The 21,979-nt window shown below is 38.7% G+C and overlaps 1 protein-coding gene across 3 annotated transcripts in view; it reads right to left on the reverse strand.

The window, feature by feature from the left end:
* The window catches only part of ksr2 (kinase suppressor of ras 2), a 212,795-nt gene that overhangs the window by 125,007 nt on the left and 65,809 nt on the right, over positions 1 to 21,979 (reverse strand). For all 3 annotated transcript variants that reach the window (XM_047382133.1, XM_047382134.1, XM_047382132.1), the window contains one exon: positions 3,328 to 3,500. In XM_047382133.1, coding sequence (XP_047238089.1) covers positions 3,328 to 3,500 — 173 coding nt within the window. The remainder of the gene's footprint in view (positions 1 to 3,327; positions 3,501 to 21,979) is intronic.

A 21,979-nucleotide genomic window follows, 5' to 3' on the forward strand; every position in this document is an offset into this window, starting at 1 on the left:
GACATGTCACTTCCTTGTGACTTGGGAAGTAATGGCAATTGTGTTTCCTGAGTCCTTCAAATCAAAGCCACTTCTGTTATCCACTTTCTGTACATTTTTTGTCCTTGTTTGTTTTTTGCTTCCTTTTTTATCTTACATCATTTTTGTTGCCCTGCTGTGTATGAAAAGTAATGTTTAAATAAAGGCTGGCTGATTGATTGAGACTATGGCATATGATATTATATATAAAACTGTTGCTAACTAGTATTGTGCTTTCAGGGTTTTATTAAAATCAGTTCAGAATGGTGCGAGGTGCCTGCATGTCTTCAGCATTTCAATTATTTTTATTCTGTTTTTTCTTCTCTTTCTCTATTTTATGCATTTCTACACTGATTATTCCATGTCATGCCTCTGCTTACATCTATTCATGGCTGGCCCCTGCATCCTAGTTAGTTATGTCAGAGAGTATTCTCAACACTATGTTACAACCATGCATCACTCGTTTCACTGACAGGACCTCCATTACTCTCTATTTTTCTGCCTTTTCCCATCTCCTCCTCAATCTAATGGCTTCCGCAGTTTGTCTGTAATGCATCAACGAATAAGGCTGCCGGTGTGCAGCGACACACTACCTCCGGCGGTAATGGAACAGTCTGATTCCTTATATGGCCCATTTTCCAACTAAGATGTGCTGTTAAAGTATTTCTAACAAACATTAGCTTGATAGCAAGAAATATTTCTTCAGAGTTGTAAATGCACACAGCAAAGTGCAAAACAGAGTTATGATAGAATTCCAAAGTAGAGGCTGACATTTTTTGGGAGTCCCACGGGTCACGGGATTCCCACGGGAAACCCGCGGGACGGGAGACAGCATCAGTAAAGATCCCGTGATTGGGACGGTACAGGATTAAAAAATGAACTGGAGCAGACGGGAGCGGGAGCTAACTAATAGGAGGGAAAATAAACTAGGATCAATTGTCTTTGGAAATGTAAAACTGAGACTTTGTTATAAACTTTAAGAAAAAAAAACTTGAATCGACGCCGCCATTGTGTAGTTTTTTTTCCAAGAAGCCTATACTATAATGTGAGTCAAACGAACTACACGACCCACAAGCCAACAGTGCTTCTACTCGATGTTTTCCACCTGCGTTCAGGATGGAGGGAACAAACGCAGGTGGAGAACTGGACGTGGTAAAATTGGATTTGTAACGTAAAGTCAGAAGTAAGGACTTATCTATTAAACTCATAGAGCTGACAGGAAAGTCGCAAATATTACCGAACTTCAGGAGAGTTGAATGTAGCGGTTTTAACACGCAGTCTGCTGCTTGTAAAACGTGTTTAGTCGTAATCAAGTTCACCAGTGATTAAGGGACACTTGTTTGGCAGATTCTGGATTAAATCAGCCCTGCATCTCTTCATTCATCAAATGAAAAGTACCATCATGTGTCAAGTCTCATCTGACCAACAAAATTGCTGCATGTGCACTAAAGATTTAAGAGGTAAGGTACGGAAGCCCGTGAGGGGACATGGGGAAATTTATTTCTTCTGCGTCTCCACGCAATACTTTTGCTTTCAGCATTTTGGAGCAACAGCACAGATGATAAACTGCTCATAAAACAAACACTGATATGTCATTGATATGGTTTATTTGTCATATGCAAGTTAACACGCAGTCAACAATGCGATAAAATGCTTAGGATAAGAAGAACCGTTCAAATCACGATAAAAACAAAAACACTAATGGCGTACAAAACAAAAGTACACTTCATGCAGCAGTAATAAGCAAACAAAATGTCACAGATGTGGTTTCGTGCAGTTTTATGTTCCAGAGTTCAGTAGTTTGACAGCTTGTGGATAAAAACTCTCTTTTAGTCTGATTGAAGATAATTTTATTTAATGCTGATTTCAAAATAAAACTCAATAAATCTCAAAACGGGTGTAGTGTATGTTTCATTTTTGCAGTTATCTGGTTTGGAAAGTATCCCACAAAGTATTGCGAGACAACTCAAAGACTATTGCGTGAGAACGCAAAAAAGAAAAAATTCCCCATGTCCCCTCGCGGACCTCGTTGAAAGGCTTCATCAAGGGAAGATATTAAATAAATATGTTGTGAAATAGAAAAAAATTGAATGTACCATTAAATGTACAATTTATGTTAATACATCATTAAATATTAAGTGTACCACTAATTATGTCATGTTGTCTTTAAAATTATACTTAATTATTCAGTGGCACATTTAATTGCATAATAGTCAATTTCATGATATAATGGTACATTTATTGTTTCTAATGATGTATTAAATAAATAAATGGTACCTTTAATTTAATGGCACATTTAATGTTACATTTCTTTCATGTTACATTTACTTCACTTATGGGACATTCACAACATTTATTTATTTAATGATGATTTTATTGTATTAATTTTGTCCAGTTTGACCCTCCATTCTTGATGCCTGTATAGGAGGTCATGTCAGAATTTGAATCAGGTGTTCTGGAGCAGACACATATCTAAAACTTGCAGGGAAGGGGTCCCTGAGGACCAGGGCTGTGAACCATTGAGGTACAGTTTCTAAATTGTGAAGGTAATTCCTTTTTGCCCTTTTGTTCAACAAGTACAGTTCTCTTACTAGGTGCATTTTTCTTTCGTTTCAGCAACTTGAAACATAAAAGTAATGTCATTGTTCAAAGGAAACAGTCATCACTTAATAAATAAGTAAAATACAACTATGTACATTTTGTTTATTCAACTAAGATAGGCATGGTCTGTTTCCTTGTTTGATATTTTATTATTTCTTCATTATTATTCTTTTTACTTTAACTGGCCTTTACTACAGCTAAAAACAGGGACCTAACTGGTCCTTCAAAGAAAGAAATTGCCAAAAGACTAAATGAAGAAAACAAAAATGGGAGTGGCACAGGAGTGGGAGTCATTCTGAATGGGAGCGGGATGGGAGTGGGAGTCAATTTACCAGGAGTGGGATGGGACAGGATTTTTTTCGTTATGCTGGCCTGGGATTGGGATTGGACAAGACATTTTTCTGTGGGAGCGGGATGGGACAGGAGAGAAAATCCACTCCCGTGTCACCCTCTATTCCAAAGTTCATTTATAACCTTGAGAAAAATATAAAAAAAACTTCAGTGCACAGGTGTGCAGGTTATCCCATAGTGAACATTTGAAGTTACAAATGTGGATAAAATTTGAACTTAAGAGCATTTTTCAACCCTACAGTAAAATTACATTCATGGCTTGATCTCACAGGGAGCAAAATGCCAGTGGAGGAAATAAAACTGTGACATGAACTGCTAATGAAATGAAAGATGGGTTTATAATGTGAGTTCACTTACTTGCAGAGGGTGTTTCAGAATGAACGGGAGGTGTGGAAGGGATAAAAGAGGGAAAGAAGAAGGATCGCAAAGATCGTTCGGTGTGGAGCGGTGACCGCTGCGTGGGCAGATTCTCACAGCTCCCCACACTGCTGTGAATCTTAAGGTTCAAGGGCTTTGTCTTCTTCTTGGCTCTGCGGGGAAGCAGGACAGTAAAATACAAATAATGAGTTGGAGAGATGGGAAGGAGGATTTACATAGAAGAATAACTTGATCAAACACATAGTGGATGTAATCACCTTCTCCTACAAAAAATACATTAATACCATGCAGCTCAGCCGTTGGGCATCTTGCTGCATGAGCAACTCTATACACCGCAAAAACTATTCTCCTCATAATAAAATCCCGTTATTGTTCTAAACTGAAGGCAACAAAATTCAAACTGTAGAGCATGGCCAATCAAGAAAAAGACACAAAGATTAAGCTATTAAAGAGATCATTAAAAATTCATTAAAACCACTGGAAAAACTGATCAATACAGAGTTGTTTCCTGTTTTATGTACATTTAGAACACCTTTGCTTGTAGAAAAAAACTCTACATGTGATTATTTAGTCATTTTTCTGTTCTAAGTAAGAATTTTCCTGTTCCAAGTAAGAATCGTTTTCCGTACAAAAACATTAACAAGCCAACAAAAATGAAACATAGTCCTGCAATTGTCAGTTCAATTTGAATGATCAAGAGTACACATCATCCAACTCGTTTTAAGGTTTACCAAGGTTTTTAACCTCTTGCACACTACTATCATTAATTTGTCTCAAACCACACTGCCAAGGTGACACATGTGTAGCACCCATGCTTGTTGACGCATTTTCAACATATACCAAGGAAAACATTGGAAGCAATTTTTCGCCATTTAGTGGTCAGAATTATATAAAATAATGGCTGATTTTGCAAATTTGCATTCTAAATATCAACATTTACATCTATTGTAAATTTAGATATTAACAAATCACAATCTCTATTTATTTAGAATCTATTGGACAGCAAAAACACATGTAATTTATTTAATAAAGTTACAGCTTGGAAAAACCGCAAAACTGCTACAGGAACAGCAAGAAAGACAAGTCCCCTGAATGGCATGCCAGAGAAAGTGCAGGAGTGTCTGGGGTTCTCCCTGTTTAAAACACATAGTAAAACAGCACTACCCCTCCCCCACACATTGCTACCTGCAGCCAGACAGCTGGCTGAATGAAGGCCAAAACATTTACTGACATAATAATTTTTCAAATAATTCCAAATGCAAAAAAAACTGTACGGTCATGGTGTGGAAGCTAAAGGAGTGCCACCCATCGCTCTAATTAAGTTAATGCTGCTTAGAAATTACAGTTTGGCAAGCTATGAGCAGCATCTCTGCCAAGCAGCTGGATTCAAGCTAGCTACTGGAGCAGACAGCCTAACTAATTAACCAGTTGACAGCTTGTTAAACTTGTCTTATTCTTTAAAAAGCAGAAAAGTAAAAAAGTTAAATACTCTCCTTAAAAGGCACAAAAACAAATTTAGCAAGTGGTTTGTGTGTCTCAAAATAACAATAAACAAAATGTTTAATATAACATTATTCCTCTAATAAGCAATATGTTATTTTATATTAGCACTGCAGAAGTAATTTTTACAACACTTTGTTTTAACTTTTTGTATGATCACCATTATACAACTAAACTATTTTTACTCAAAATTATCATACCGATTCATGCCTAATAAAGAATTATGAGATTAGTTGAATTAGTGTTGGAAAGTTCGTATTTCTTATCAGCAAGTAGCTGAATGTCATTATAATCCTTCTTGTAGACATAAGCTGATAAATTACTTTCAAAAATGTTTTGTAATTAAAAATTTTAGATCAAATTACAAGCGACCAGTAACTTAGCAGAAGAAAAACGTCTTCAAATTGTCAGCTTCCATCCTTTTGGGAGATGTTATAATGTCAGAGCTGAGTTTAATTAATCTTCCATAATTTGTCTTTGCCATCTTGTCATGAAGTTTGTTCAAATTAAAAACGCAGTGTAATTATGAATTAAACTGAAGGACAAAACATCTTACATGATCTCCTGGGGAGATTCCATAAGATGCCTCCCTCTATTTTATTAAGTTTAAAAAATAGAGCTAAACAGAGGGTCTACCAAAGTAGAATATTGCTAATTTTCTGAAGGTTTTCTGCTCCATAAAGTTTTTACAAGGACTGCAACACAGTTAACCTGCCTCAGCAAATATAGACGTAACACCTCCTATCACAACACTGGAAAAAGAAAATTGAAGCATAATACTTCATAATACACTGTAATTCTTTTTATAACTACAGCAAACAATAGCATAAGGTGACTTTGTGCAGATAATTGGTAATGAACAGTATACCCTTCATTGTCCTTCAATAGACAAATAATCCGCATGCTCTTAATTAGGTCTCAGTGAATTATAAGTGGAAATTTCCAATCACATAGACAGTTTCATCCAATGAGGTCATTGTATCTCTAGTAGCTTTTTGCCTTATCAGGCCAGGCTACCCAATGAATCACAAAAGCCCATTAACCCTGTCCAGGATAGATGCTGAAAAACTAGTCAGTGCATTTGTTACTTAAATGCTGGACAGTTGTAATTCTTTACAATCAGGAAGGCCACAAAATGTTGTTAAAGGTTTTTAGCTGATCCAAAAGACTTCAGTAAGACTTCTGGTGAAAATGTAAAAAGAGAGATCATAGTTCTCCAATTTTAGCTTCCGATCATTGGCTCCTTGTTAAATCCAGAATACAATTTAAGATTCTCCTTCTTAACATAATACCCAAAATAATCAAGCGCAGTTATACATCAGATCTGATTGGTCCATATCTTCCTAACAGAGCACCTTGTTCACTTCGTTCCAATTTTAGTCTGTGAGGCAAACATCCTGTCTGCTTTTAAGACTTAAAACTTTTCTTTTTGATTAATCTTATAGTTAGAGTGGCTTAGGTTATCCTAAGCTATCCCTGTAGTTATGCTGTTATAGGCTTAGGTTGCTGAAGGACATAATGACCACGTTTCCTCACTCATCACTCACTCGCTACATTCTCCTACTACTCTCCAATATGGCATTATTTGCTATTATTTCAGCTTTTAACTTCATGTTCTCCCTCTGATTTTTTTCTCTTTATATAAACTACATTTGGCTAGTCCTAAGGATCCATCTGCTGAGCTACTGCTGCCAACAACTTAATGTTCTCTTTCTATAGAGGATACACTAGGACCTGTATTTCCATTTTCAACCCTGTCTCTTTTCTAAACATAGCCATTGACTGAGGTTTTGCTCTGACTAACTCTATGTGCCCTCTTTTATCTCATAGACTTGAAAACTGGCCCAGAGCTTATCTGCTCAGTTAAATCAAGCAATTACAGGAGCTACTACTTCCATTGACTTTTTACTTTCCTTTAACAGAGAAACTACCCCTAGATCTGTCCTTCTGTGTTTCTTTTTTGTGTATATGCTTTGACTTTATAAATCCCCAGTTGGCTATGACAGATGGCCGCTCACACTGAGCCTGGTTCTGCTGGAGGTTTCTTTTGGCTTTCTCCCGTTCTGTTAAAAGGGAGTTTTCCTTTCTGCTGTCATTACATGCAGGCTCAGTATAAGGGATTACTGCAAAGACCACAACACAATGGAAGCAACGGTCCACTGACATGCCTGTTAGGTTAATTGGTCACTCTGAATTGCCCTTAGGTGTATGAATGAGTGTGTGCATGGTTGTTTGTGTGTTGCCCTGTGATGGACTGGCGACCTGTCCGGGGTGTACCCTGCCTCTCGCCCATAGACTGCTGGAGATAGGCACCAGCTCCCCCGTGACCCACTATGGAATAAGCGGTAGAAAATGACTGACTGACTGGTTGTAAATTAGCACTATATAACTAAACTGAATTGTTTTAAGTGGGATTGTCTGTAATTGGGTTTAAATTGGATCGATTTTCTTTCTCTCTATCACACCTTGATATGATTTCTGTTGTCAAATGGTGAACAATATACAGGTCCTTCTCAAAATATTAGCATATTGTGATAAAGTTCATTATTTTCCATAATGTAATGATGAAAATTTAACATTCATATATTTTAGATTCATTGCACACTAACTGAAATATTCCAGGTCTTTTATTGTCTTAATACGGATGATTTTGGCATACAGCTCAGGAAAACCCAAAATTCCTATCTCACAAAATTAGCATATCATTAAAAGGGTCTCTAAACGAGCTATGAACCTAATCATCTGAATCAACGAGTTAACTCTAAACACCTGAAAAAGATTCCTGAGGCCTTTAAAACTCCCAGCCTGGTTCATCACTCAAAACCCCAATCATGGGTAAGACTGCCGACCTGACTGCTGTCCAGAAGGCCACTATTGACACCCTCAAGCAAGAGGGTAAGACACAGAAAGACATTTCTGAATGAATAGGCTGTTCCCAGAGTGCTGTATCAAGGCACCTCAGTGGGAAGTCTGTGGGAAGGAAAAAGTGTGGCAGAAAACGCTGCACAACGAGAAGAGGTGACCGGACCCTGAGGAAGATTGTGGAGAAGGGCCGATTCCAGACCTTGGGGGACCTGCGGAAGCAGTGGACTGAGTCTGGAGTAGAAACATCCAGAGCCACCGTGCAGAGGCGTGTGCAGGAAATGGGCTACAGGTGCCGCATTCCCCAGGTCAAGCCACTTTTGAACCAGAAACAGCGGCAGAAGTGCCTGACCTGGGCTACAGAGAAGCAGCACTGGACTGTTGCTCAGTAGTCCAAAGTACTTTTTTCGGATGAAAGCAAATTCTGCATGTCATTCGGAAATCAAGGTGCCAGAGTCTGGAGGAAGACTGGGGAGAAGGAAATGCCAAAATGCCAGAGGTCCAGTGTCAAGTACCCACAGTCAGTGATGGTCTGTGGTGCCGTGTCAGCTGCTGGTGTTGGTCCACTGTGTTTTATCAAGGGCAGGGTCAATGCAGCTAGCTATCAGGAGATTGTGGAGCAGTCATTTCTGCCAAAGGATTCCCGACCAAGTATTGAGTGCATAACTGTACATGATTATTTGAAGGTTGACGTTTTTTGTATTAAAAACACTTTTCTTTTATTGGTCGGATGAAATATGCTAATTTTGTGAGATAGGAATTTTGGGTTTTCATGAGCTGTGTGCCAAAATCATCCGTATTAAGACAATAAAAGACCTGAAATATTTCAGTTAGTGTGCAATGAATCTAAATTATATGAATGTTAAATTTTCATCATTACATTATGGAAAATAATTAACTTTATCACAATATGCTAATATTTTGAGAAGGACCTGTATACTGCAGAGATGCTATAGCATACTTTTCTTAAGATGGTGTACCATTGTAGCTGAAGTTAGGGGACATACAGAAAATGTGCCAAAAAGAAATAAACAAGATAAACAGGATTTCTAAACAAGAAAACAAAGATAGACAAAACCAGCTTTATTGTATAAAAGACAAAATGTCAAGGTCTGTGTTTGGATCGGACCAAAGTGCAGATAAGAGCTTGGCAGCAGCATGATGAGAGGAAGGCTTCTCTTTAATCAAAGGTCTCCAAAACGTAACATAAATCACAGCAGGTACAAACATGAGTCGAGCCAAAAACTTACATGTGTACACAGTTCTGTAACGTAGCAAAACTGTGCATGAACAGGGGTAGTGAACAAGAGGAACCAGCAAGGAACTAAGAACACAGACCAACTAATATACAGAGACATGAGAGAGTAACAATAGACAGGCAATCAAAAGAACTAGGGACAGGTGTGACGAGGCAAACAGGGAGGCTGAAGGGCAGGTGAAACTAATACAAAACTAACCCCTGGGAGAAAGGACTAATAAACAATACAGTAAACAAACCTAAACCAACACTGACTGAAATAACTGGAAAGGAAGCAGAGAACGTGAGGACTAGAATACATACAAACCAAAATGTAAACAATAACTAAAACTAACCTATCAGGAGGGACTGGAAGAATAGAGACTTAAACTAGAGAACTATAATAATAATCATAATAAAGAGAAAACCATTCTAAGTGATAAATAAGAAAAGAACAACAAATAAAGGAACTATGAGCGAGGGGAGAGAGAACTGCAAACAGTAGGAGGCAGGAGGGAGAACAAAACTAACATCAAAATAACTGAAGGAATAAACAAACACAAAACCAACAGAGAGTCCCAAAATGTCGAACCCCAACACAAAATAGGCTTCATCAAAAGTGTCATCAAGAGAGAAAAGACTGAGAGAAAAGTTTATCTGTGAAAATTTGACTTTCAAAAAGTAGAAAAAGAAGGCTGTGAGTTCTGATTTATTATGCAAAGTAAAAGTCATTAGGTATTAAATCTCAAAGGAATTTTTCCTTACATGTCAGTCATTCTACCCCTTCACTGAGTGATGCAATTAGACCTGAACACCAGCCCAGCACTTCAGTCCCATCTCCTGCAATAAGGAAGCAGCCTGCAGGTTATCACTTCGTCGTCATAGAGCTTTTGTCAGCTATTCCGCTTAGCTCACTTTATGCAATTTGAATCTAAATCAAGCCATTCATTTGCCTGCATGTACGCCTTTATCCTCTCCCCGAATGATTTGTGGATGTGCAGTAAGGGTAGGAATGTAAAAGAGAATGTGGGGAGAAGGCAGAGGATTCCCACTTTTGGTTTTGAAAACGTCTGTCTGTGTAGACAGGCGGAGAAGGGTGTCGGAGATGGGGGACTTTCAGCTTTATAGTCGTTAAAGCTTTTATTTAGGTTCAGCAAATCAGAAGTTGAGGGAAAGAAAACTTAAAGAATACATGAAAGACAGAAGAAGAGAAAGGTGGGTGAATTCCCAAGTGTTGAGAGAAAATTCAGTTTTCTTGTGATGTAGTGTAGGACTGTATATAATGATCTGTCACTCACAAATGGAAATCACTGATGTTTTTAAGACTTATTGCTTTAGAGTTCTTAGTTTCTGTTAAACAAATGGATGAGGACAGATACAGAGAAAAAGCTAAAAATGTAAAGATAAAGATGAATATGTAGATATATACATGGACAGATACATAAAGGAGTGTTTGTTCAGTAACTGTAAAATTATATTGTGTTTAAAATTATTTTCATATTTTATTGATTGATTCCTGTTGTTGATGGAAACATTAAAGCAATGACTTCTTTGAGTGTTTGTGTCATTTCACCCCCCCACCCACCCAAGACCAAAATCCAAGAGGAAACACTGTGTATGTATATCTGTGTATGCACATGTGAATGTGTTTCTGTAGAGTACTGTGCAAAAGTGTTAGGCAGGTATGAAAAAATGCTGTAAACAAAGAATGCTTTCAGAAATATAAATGATGATGGTTTATTTTTATCAATTTACAAAATGCTAAGTGAGTGAACCCAAACATACAGCCAAAGTCCTTAAAAACTATCTTCAGCGTAAAGAAGAACAAGAATTACAGGAATTGATGTCATGGCCCATCATCGAGTGTGTCTGGGATTACATGAAGAGACAGAAGGATGTGAGAAAGCCTACATCCACAGAAGATCTGTGGTTAGTTCTCCAAGATGTTTGGAACAACCTACTAGCCAAGGTCCTTCAAAAACTGTGTGCAAGTGTATCTAGAAGAACTGATTCTGTTTTGAAGGCAATGGGTGGTCACACCAAATATTGATTTGATTTAGATTTCTCTTTTGTTCATTCACTGCATTTTGTTGATAATGAAAATAAATGATTAACACAATTTTTTGAAAGCATTCTTTGTTTACAGCATTTTTTCACACCTGACTAAAACGTTTGCACAGTACTGTATAATTATATGTATATTTAAATATTGGGTTTTGAGCAACTCATAAGTAATGCAGGACTATAGGAAGGGTATGATTAAATATGTTTTACTTCTTCATATCCCTCATATCCCTTTTCAGACTATATATATATATATATATATATATATATATATATATATACTTGCGCAGGGTTTTTGAAGGAACTCGGCTAGTAGGTTGTTCCAATGTTGTTCCATGTCTGTATGTGTAATTTTAATATTTTAGGGGATCGCCTGAAATAAACTATTCATTCATTAATAAATAGGATTGTGAAACCCTATTTTAGTGCCCTTAAGATAAATCAGATAGGGCTTTTACCACCTATTGCCAGAGATAGAGACTCAAATTGTATTAAAGTCCTAAAACAGTCACAACTTAACTTCAAAACCTAACACAAGCAGCTCCTTCGTGTTGGATGTTTTTTTTTTCGCCTGTAAATAACGATTCTCAACATCAATGTTGACATGGGGTCAACAGAGGGGCAAAAGGACTGTGATACACACAAATGGGGATAAAAACACATAAATGGGGAAATGATTTGGACTCATAAGCCAGGGTCTAAACATTTCCAATGTTTTTGTAACTGATGTCGCTCTATCTGACCACTTTCTGTTATCTTTGAAACCATAATTTCCTAAGACTCTATTAGCCAAAGATATTTTATCTAGTAAACGCATTTTCAAAGACAGTGCAACTGAAACATTTAACCAAGTTCACTCCTTCACTTCCACTTTGTCCTGTAACTCAGTAAATAAGCTAATAAAAACCTCCCATTCCAGAATTTTCATAAATTATTATACTTTTCAGAAAAGAAAAGTTGGTTGGGGACTGGGGTCGGGGTCCGGGTCGCTCAGGTTCAGGCACGAGCCCGGGCTAGCCCAGACCAGGTTCCGGTGCTGGGGTGGTCTGCCTGTCTCCACCCCCGGAGGGAAGGAGACCACCTCCTGGGTCCAGGGCTGGTTGTCCCTATGAGGTATCGGCACCTGGACCTGGGAGAATAAAGTATGTATGGGGAGTGTGAGTGAGTGTACTACGTCCATTGTTGTTTGTCTTTACGTTGGGTGGGTGTGAGTGTTTTTATGTGTACGCATGAGGGTGGGAATGTGTGATTGTGACTGTGTGTGCCTGTTTTTTGTGTCAGATTGGGTCTTGGGCTGCTCCCTCTCCTGGATCACTTTAGGCCCCCCATCAAATGTGGGGCTTATTTCCTACCTGCCACACTCCCTGCCAGTGGTTGGTGTTTCTGCCTGCCGGTGTACTTGTAGTTCTCGTTGTCTGGGGCTGGGTGCTTAGTTACTCCCGGTGGCTGCTTGCTGGGGCCTGGACCCCTGGGCTTTGTCGGGCCTCTGCTTGGGGAGTGATGTGTCCTGGGGTCTCGGGTCTCTGGGTCCTTGGCTGGATCTGCTTGGGCATAGACGGCTGCTGGCGGGGCAAGTGGGCTCGTCGCTGCAGCTCCCTGAGGCTTCTGCACTGTGGCTGCTGGGTGGTTCCCCTCAGATTCTCCACTGCTCCTCTCTGGGGGGGTTACGGTAGTCCCAGAGGTGGTTCTCCTGGGCTTCCTGTTCTCTGGGGGGCCTTTGGATGTCTGTGGATTGGATCTCCTCCATATCTGTCCCGGGTCCAGTGGCGTGTGTCTGTGGCTCCTCACACTCACTATTGCATATTTTTATGGAGAAACCTTGTATGCACGCTCACACAGTTGTTAACAGATACACAAATGTTCTATATTGAGCCGCATTTACCACTAAATACATCTTGCATTCATAAGTACCGTGCAGCTTTCGGTAAAAAAGTTGGTAATATGAACATTTCTGCAGGTGTAAAAGCAAGCAGGGTGTTATCTTGTATTCTCTTCATCCTTCTTTCTTTCCTCCATTCTTTTCTCATTCTCTCCCCTTTTCCTTTTTGCCCCACCTCTCTCTCTTTCGTGCTTCTTTTTTTTTCCTTTCCATTTCTGTCTCCGTATCCGTAATAATTGAAATAATCCCAAAGCAGCTTCTAATAAAGTTTCTTTTATAAATATCAAGCAGAGCTTTAAAGCGTTAGCTGTAATGCTCCGCTTGGTAAAGTAAATCTGTTGGGCTTTTTCTTGGCACTCAGACAACAATTCTGAGCACTACTCTGCCAGACAGGACACCGTAAAAAAAAAAAAAAAAAGAAATTATTTATTCCATTCCTCCCATTAAGGCGAAGGTTGTCTCTGATAGGAGGAACTCTCTGTGGAGAAACACTCCACAGGTAGGAAGTAAAAAAAGGGAGTGTAAAAAAGCTGAAAAGAGGTGGCAAAAGACTGGATTCCAGGTTCACTGTTACATCTATAAAGGGAGACTTCACAGATTAAACTTACAACTGAATAATACAAGGGAATTTTTGTTTTTCTGAAATCATCAACAAAAACATTAGTAATGCTTGTGCCTTGTTTGCTGTGGTCGACAGGTTAAAAAACCCTCCCGTCTGTATTATCTGAACTACACTCTACATTGGCTTTCAATGAATATGCTAACTTCTTTACTGATAAAATCCAGAAGATTAGAGGAGTAGTCTACACATCATTATCAAGTTCAGTATCAATGTTGTGTCCAATCAAAGCACATTTGAACAAAATGACACAATTCTACCAGACCAACTACAAAAACTTAGAGGAAATTATATATCAACTAAGCTCCTCCTTCTGCTGTCTTGAAATCTTACCCATAACTTTCTTTAAAACTGTTTTGCCAGTCATGGCGTCTGATTTGATTCAAATAATTAAATCATCCCTTTTGTCAGGTGTTTTACCGTGCCCCTGAAAACCACAATTATCAAACCAATGTTGAAAAAGCATAATCTGGACAAGTTGCTGTTGCAAAATTGCAGACCCATCCCAAATCTTCCAATAAGGTTATTCAAAAAGATGCGTTTCAACAGTTAAATACCTTCTTAAAAATGACCAGTCGCTTTGACGTTTTCCAGTCAGGTTTCTGAGCTCACCACAGTACTGAAACTGTTCTTGTCAAGGTGTTCAATTACTGTGCAGACTGTGGAAGAACCACTGTGCTGGTATTTTTGGACCGCAGTGCAGCATTCGACACTGTTGATCATGCTATATTACTGGAGCAACTGGAGAACTGGGTTGGACATTCTGATACAGCACTTGCCCGGTTTGAGTTTAAAGATCGATAAAAGTGAAAAAAATTTACATCGTCAGTTGCCGCAGTTTGCTTTCATACAGACCAGATACATGGTCCACATGAAAAAACTTTCATATACCCTCACACGGCTCCCCACAGAGGCACCAGCTGTGTTAAAAACAAAGGATGAATCTATGTGGCTAATACGTGCGTCACTTTCTGAGAAAGTTATCTGTGAACACAATAACCTGCCACTTGTCATGGGTTCAGTGATCATCCTGATACTCCGCGTATGCTGAGTGATGTCCCATGCCACATATGGACACAGCATCAGCATGATGTTGGCCTTCTGAACACTGATCCTGTTATGGTGAAGCCCCTCTCTGACTCAATCTGAAGACCACAATACAAGCTGAAGCCAGAACAAATTGAACGCATTAAAGACACCATTTTGGCCTAATGAATACATGTGTTTTAGTTCCCTGTCACTCGAACTATAACACTCCCATTCTCCCTGATTCAAAACGTCCTGAAAAAGGGTGGGGATTGGTTCAATATTCAAGCCTCTCAATGAAGCTACAGTTCAAAACTTCCTTCCAGTGCCTGACCCTTATCTGGCCCTACAAAAATTGGCTCCCAGCAGAAATTCTTCACCTGTGTTGAACTTGCTAATGCATTTTTCTGTGTTCCTCTGCATCCTGACTGTAAGCATATATTGCATTTACCTATCAAGGCTTCCAGTACACTTATACCAGGCTGCCCCAAGGGTTCAGAGACAGTCCATCCATTTCCAATCATCTGGTAAAACAGCATGTGAAGTATCTGGATCTCCGTAACAATGTTACACTGCTGCAATATGTTGATGACTAATTGTTAGCATCACCAAAGGCTGTGGTCTGCCTGCAAAGCTCACACTCACTTCTCACACTCTTGGGTTTACAAAAGGAAGAAAGAAAAGTTGTAGGTCTGCAGAACGTCTGCCACATTCCTAGGCAGAATTATCTCAAGTCTGGGACATACTCTGAAAGGCACACAGTAAAGTGCCATTCTGTATCATCCTAAGCCACTCACTGTGCAAGAAATGCAGGCCTGTTTGGGGTGCTTACAGGCTACAGCAGGAATTATGTACCTCAATATACTTTCATTTCACAGCCCCTGAGAAACACTGTGGCCAATGCTGGAAACAGAAACCTGCAAGCCTCCTTACACTGGACCCAAGAGGCAGAAAAGGTCTTGACTAAAACAAAACAGGCCCTGTCGATTGCTGATGCCCTCTCAACACCTGATTATAATATTCCATCTTATTATGATGTTTGTGAAAAAGCTGGGATGTTCTCCTCTGTGCTTTTTAAGAAAAAGGAGAGATAGAACTTGAAAAAACTTGAGAACATTGAAAAGGGACACACACACACACTGCACAAGACACGTAGAAGCCCTTTACAACGACGTCACAGACATCCAAAAAGCAGCACCAAATATGTGGGCTCAGAAAAGAGTCACACAGAACAATGGATCACATGATGGCAGGCTAGTAGCACCTGCAAAACTCTGCTATTTGCTGCTCAAACAGGGTCATAGGCCTGCAAATGAAGGAAAAAGAAAACTCAAGGTATTATGGAGATGAACGGTTCCCAGGGTAATAAGGGTCAGACAACTGAAGTCATGTTAACAACACACACTTAGCAAAGGTAGAAAAATCTTTAGGCGTAACTCACGGGTTTGGTTCTGTAAATCACCCATAGTCACAGCTGAGGAGAAAAATATTCCCTTGAACAATGGAACAATTTCATGTCCAGAGAAACTCACCAGGTACTGGAATGCATTTAATGACTACTGAGTTGTTAATAGGAAGAAAGGTTAATGGACCTCCATTTGAGGGAGGTCATGTGCCTTTTTCGGGTGTCTTTCGCAATAGATCTAGATGACTATATTAAGGCTCTCACTAAACTTGATAAACGTTTTGTCTTCCCAAGTTAAGAGAGCTGAACCAGAGGCAATCCTGACCCAGACTCCAGCTGTATAGGTAGGAGACTCGGTGCAAGTTAAAGTTCACAAGACAATGTGGACCGAAGCCAGGTGGTTAGGACCATATGAAGTGACGGATGTTATGTCCCATGCCGTCCAGCAAAACAGTAAGGCTGGAGGAACTTGGTACCACCTGACACATTGTGCTCCTAGACCTCTTGCACTTTGAAGAGGTTAGGACCAATTTAGCATCTGCAAGTTCAGGATCTACATTTTAGTACACTGGCTGATCAAAAGTAGGAAATCCAGAACAGTCATGATTTTCCTGAATAACCTATGGAGAATCACTGGTGTGATCATTAACGGGTGTTTTTTGTTTTGCCAATTATCATTTACTTTGAGGTTGCAGAGAATAACACAACCCGAAATCACACCAAACGGCCTGTAGTTATCCAAGACCAACCCTTTATTGCAACATGTGATACAGATGATGAATAGGAGATGAGGTATTGCTGAATGGTCCAGTATCACACTTGTCTAGGTTAAAGAGAGCAAGAACCTCTCCCAGGTTCCAGTATCACACCTGAATGAGTTTCAGAGAGAAAGACCTCCAGCTGTGATGTAAATATTTTTATCTTGTTAATGTGTTTAATTTTTTTTATCAAGTGTTTTTTAAGAGCTTTCATCAGTGAGTATAACAAGTTAAATACAAATGGAAATCTGTTAATAGCACACATAGTTTTATGACTCTTGACGTGAGGGTTTATATTTTCATTTTCTTCTTTACTCATTATCAGCTTTTGTTTTGATTTACACCTTAAAAGGTGTAAAAGAAGGGATTGTTAAGAGTTTTTATTAGCTTGACCGAAGTTTATGCTAGCTTTTACAGTTAGCAAGCTTCAGCATTTACTTTTGATCAATTGCTTTAAGTCATGAAAAAATTTAATAGTGGCCTTTCAGTGACTTTGTGACTGTGTCAATACAGCTCTTAGTGAGTGGTTGCAAGTGTGAGGAAGTTAACTTTGCTCTTAGTGACAAGAGGTATTCCATTCTCTATGTGACTGAATTTAAGATTACTGATAAAAACATATTCTAAGAGTGTATGGGGATAAATGGAACATCTGATCACCTAAACATCTGATGAAGAATAAATGACAGCTTTATGTGTCAGAGCGCATTGCCAGATGCTAAACACCAACAATGGGTGTGACAGCTCCTAAACTTTAGTCATCAGATAGACACATTTGCCATGTAAGACTGTATAATACTAACATCAGGCACCTTTTTTATTTGTGGAGCTGGCTCATACACCAGTGACATTGACTCCAGCGGACCGAAAAAGGTCATTTGTATGCATGTTACATGTTATGTAAATCTACTCTTTTGTGATTTATTCAATATAGCTTGCATTTAATCAAAATTTGTGGTATTATTTTAATCAAAATGAAGTTTTCTTTCCAGATGAATCTGCAGTAAAGAAAAAAGCCGAAGTAAAATTTCACTTAACAGGCTTGTATTGGACTTACCTCCTGAAAGACTTCTGACTTAACTTGGACTTTGGGGTGAAAGTCTTGAAACTTAACTTTGCCCCTAAATCACTTGTGACTTGAGTTGAAATCAGAAGGCAATAATCCAGACTAGACTTGAATTGACCTGGACTTGCAGTGAAAGTTCGGAACCCTCACTTGGACTTGTCAGAGCTAACAGCTCTGAGTGATTTATCTGATTTATCTGCTCTCTCGGTCGCTCATGTCTTAGGATATGGGGCTATGGCAGCTCACCAGTGCTGCGTCCTAACCAGGCTACACTGAAAAGCATCACTTGCTCATTTAGATCAAGAGTGATAACTTAATGGCTTCTATCCTCCTCTTCATACCTCTTAGGAGGAAGCCACATCTCATCTCCTCTGTCGTCTCTCCTCTCTTCTGCGCACGCTCTTGTGTTAAATAGCACACACAGCTGCACTGCACCGCTCCCAGCGTCTGTTTGTGACTTACAAAGGATACCTGATAACTCAACTGCATGTTGAGTGGGGTTGTTACACTGCGTCCTGAAGCATGGTTCTGTTGATGATTTGTTTCCCTCTGTTTCCATGCTCCTACTGAGGAGTTGCTGACCTGCTCTGTTCATGGTTAGACTGCTACAGTTCGTAACCTTCCTCATCACTAGGCTGACCAGAGAAATAAGCTCTGGTCAGCCTCTGCCCTGACCAGATATTATTTCTCTTTTATATTGTTCAGTTGCACAAGGCACCTCTGAGCACATAATTATGCATATTATGAGTATTATGTGGTTCTGTACGAGCAGATGCTTTATGTTTGTGGTCCGGACATACCCAGTGAGGTATAGACTACATCCTGTTTTGCTTTAAACCCACTAGCTATAGCCTTATAAAGGGTGAAACACAGTGATAAACATAGTGGGGAAAATGCATACATTCAGACTGTAAAAGACACTTTTTAACGAGGTTGGAGTAAACTTAATTTCATTTACATCTTCATTGTTTTAATATGGCCCAACTGTGAAAATTTGAACCTTGCAAATATGCAGCTTTGAGCTTGTCCAGTGTATTAGAGATCATGAATTATAATACTGTAGATGTTGTTATTTTTCTCCTTTTAGCATGGGGAGAAGAACAACAAATATACAAAAATGCCATCACCAAAATTTTACTAAATGTTCTGGTTTTGCAAAACCCAGAATGGTAGGATTAAAAGCTTTTTTTATTTCCATGATTGTTTACACTTCTGAAAGATGAGATTTTCACTTTACAATATGCATGCAATAAAAAAAAAGAAACCTGACATTCATGCGAACACGCATTTATCCACCCACTCGCTCCATATCCACTTTCCCCACACTTGCAGAGACTCTAATTACACTGACACCTTCAAGTAAAAGTTCCATTTGATCAAGGACAGAGGTGAGAGCAGAGGCATGGTGATCCTTCTAATGATTCTTTCTCTTTACCTTCTCACACATCGGGATGAAGCGAAAAAAGAAGAGTCATGATGAATATTGTAAAACTAAATATGTAAGACAAAAGGCGCATCTCTGCACTAATGCTGTGTTTCTACAGCTCGTCTGGGCTCTTTCTAATTTAAACTTGTGGCCATCTCAAGTAAATTACGTGCAGAAGTCTATCTTCAGCAACATAAATCCACTTTTTTAGAAAAACCCTAGACTACTCTGCAGAGACCCAAATGGCACCCTGTTGCTTTTTATGCAAATGGGACTAAGGGACAATATCTTTGGCAGCCACTGCTCAGTGCTGCTTTAATAAACTTGGAGGGGGACAAAATGAAATAAAGCTGGATAGAATAATGATTAAAACAGAGAATTACTGGGAGTCCTTTGAGCAGTTTAATCCAAAAGCAGGTGTTTCTTGCTTTCAGAGGTTTGCAGCATCAAATTTGGGTTGAATAAAAGCTGGCAGTCTGGCAGGTTGCCTTTTTATCCTGTGTCCTGAGGCGATGTTGTAGAGGCACTGCCAAACCTAATTTACAAGGAACATGAAGAAGTGAAACTACAGAAATGCAAATTCTTTCAAGGCTTTTTGCAAAGATACTAATTTAGATATGTACCAAACAAGTAAATTGTTATTTATATCATTTTGTATATATTTTCAAATTATACAATGTGCTGTCTTAAAGAGGCAATTTGCATGATAATGGGCAGGGGTGAAAGTACTTTAAATTATTGCCGGTACTTAGGGGCGGAGCTAGAGAGGGGGCAGGGGAGGCACTGGGGGCATATATGGATGCAAATATATACTGTATGTACTGTCGGCTTTCTGTATAAGGCAGAAATTAGAATCACTTGACAATATATATATATATATATATATATATATATATATATATATATATATATATATATATATACCCTAACCCTATATCAATTGTATATCAAGAACTGCAATGTATGAAACAATGATAAACCATTTACTGATCCATAACCTTTCATCTTCAGTTTCCGTCTTTTCTTTTGAACAAAGAAGTTATTGTTCTCTGCACTGTGGTCAAGTTTTGATTTCATTTAAATAAACAATTTGACAGTTCGTAGATGGTAAGTGATTTATTCTTCGTCCTGTCCTAATGCAAGTGGCGGCTTTTTATGTCTGTGCACCACCTGTGTAAAATCTCCCTGTCCATTAAATTGAACGCACTGATCTCCTTGGCAACCGCTCTGTTTTGGAGGTAAGCGCGCATGCGCTCTCGTGTAGCATATGTGAAATCTCTGGTCATAAGCGGTGTTTTTGAGCTGTACTGTGTTGTTGTAATTCAGCAAAATAACATGAACCACAACTAGTTTCTCTCCCTTTGCTTTTAACTGGGGTATTTAGCAGCGAGCAGACAGACATTAAACGTAGCGGTGCTCATTTTAAAGGTTGGCCGTTCACAACAGCCTCGAGCTCCGAGGGGAGAGAAGCAAAGCAAGAGCATTGAGGCTCCAGCATAGCTGAACAGTTCAGAAACAATTTGGAATGAGGGGAAAAAGCTATATTTTTTAACAGATTAAGTGGATGACGGCTAATGGGTAAGTATTGTAACATTCCATCCACAAACTTTAATGTATGTTATGTCTTGTTTGGATTTTCTTTTATACACAGTTGTGAAGTGGAAGGAATAATGCATGTTCTTCTCTTTTTCACAAATTCAAGTTATCTCAAAAAATTTCAATATCATCAAAATGTAAATTTACTTAAGTAATTTATTTTAAAAAGTGAAAAATGTATAGGTTCATTTATAGTTTTATTACACACATAGTGTGTTCTGTTGATTTTAATGATTATGGGATACTGCTAATGAAAATCTTAAAATCAGTTTCTCAGAAAATTCGAATATTACATAAAACCAAAAGGAGCAACCATGTAAGAATCCATTTTGTTCACCTTCACTGATACATGCTACTTTTTCTTGGTCTATCACATAAAGTGCAAACAAAGTACATCAAGATTTGGAGTTATAATGTAACAAAACATGAAGAGGTTCAAGAGGCAAGAATACTTTTTGATGGCACTACACTTTGGAGATGCAAAACCACTGCTGGGCCAGAAAGTAGGCTGTCAAATAATCAAAAACGAAGAAGGAGGTCAACCAAGCTAATGTGGAAGAGAAAACATGTATTCAAAGTAGACACACACCAGTTGTTACTTAAGAAAATTAAAAACAATTCATTTTCCTTTGCTGGTGTTGTTTAAGTTTAAACTACCTCTAAATAGTGGTTTGAATCACTAATTCATTAAAATCTTTGTGAAAGGTTATTGTTGATGTATTCTCAAGATTTTATTATATATGTTATTTTTATGTTCTTAAAATTATTACAAATGTTCAAAGTAATTTTTAAAAACAGTCCATAATGTAGTGAGATGTAAATTTTGACTGATGGCAATACATCTATAAAATTTACCTCTCTTGCTCTCTTCCCTTACACTGTGACTGCTATCTTCCCAGATATAGATTAATGTCAGAGTGCTGTCAGAGGCCAGGGAAGAGACATAGCTCTCAGGACTAAAAAAGTGCTTAGGACTAAAGCATAAATGTGGAATCAAAAGCATAATATAACACAGAAACTAAGTGAAAAGGGGAGAAAAGAGTTACTGAAAAAATGCAAAACATTTTGACAAACAGAAAGTAGGAGAAAGAGAGAGGGGGCGAAGACAGGAATGCCTAGATAAGCAAGACGACTTCTTGAGAACTGGAAAGAATGACCAGAAGAGTTATAGGCTGACAGGAATACATGTCTGTGAC

This window comes from Girardinichthys multiradiatus, chromosome 12 (genome assembly GCF_021462225.1).
Source record: "Girardinichthys multiradiatus isolate DD_20200921_A chromosome 12, DD_fGirMul_XY1, whole genome shotgun sequence".
Lineage (NCBI taxonomy): Eukaryota > Metazoa > Chordata > Actinopteri > Cyprinodontiformes > Goodeidae > Girardinichthys > Girardinichthys multiradiatus.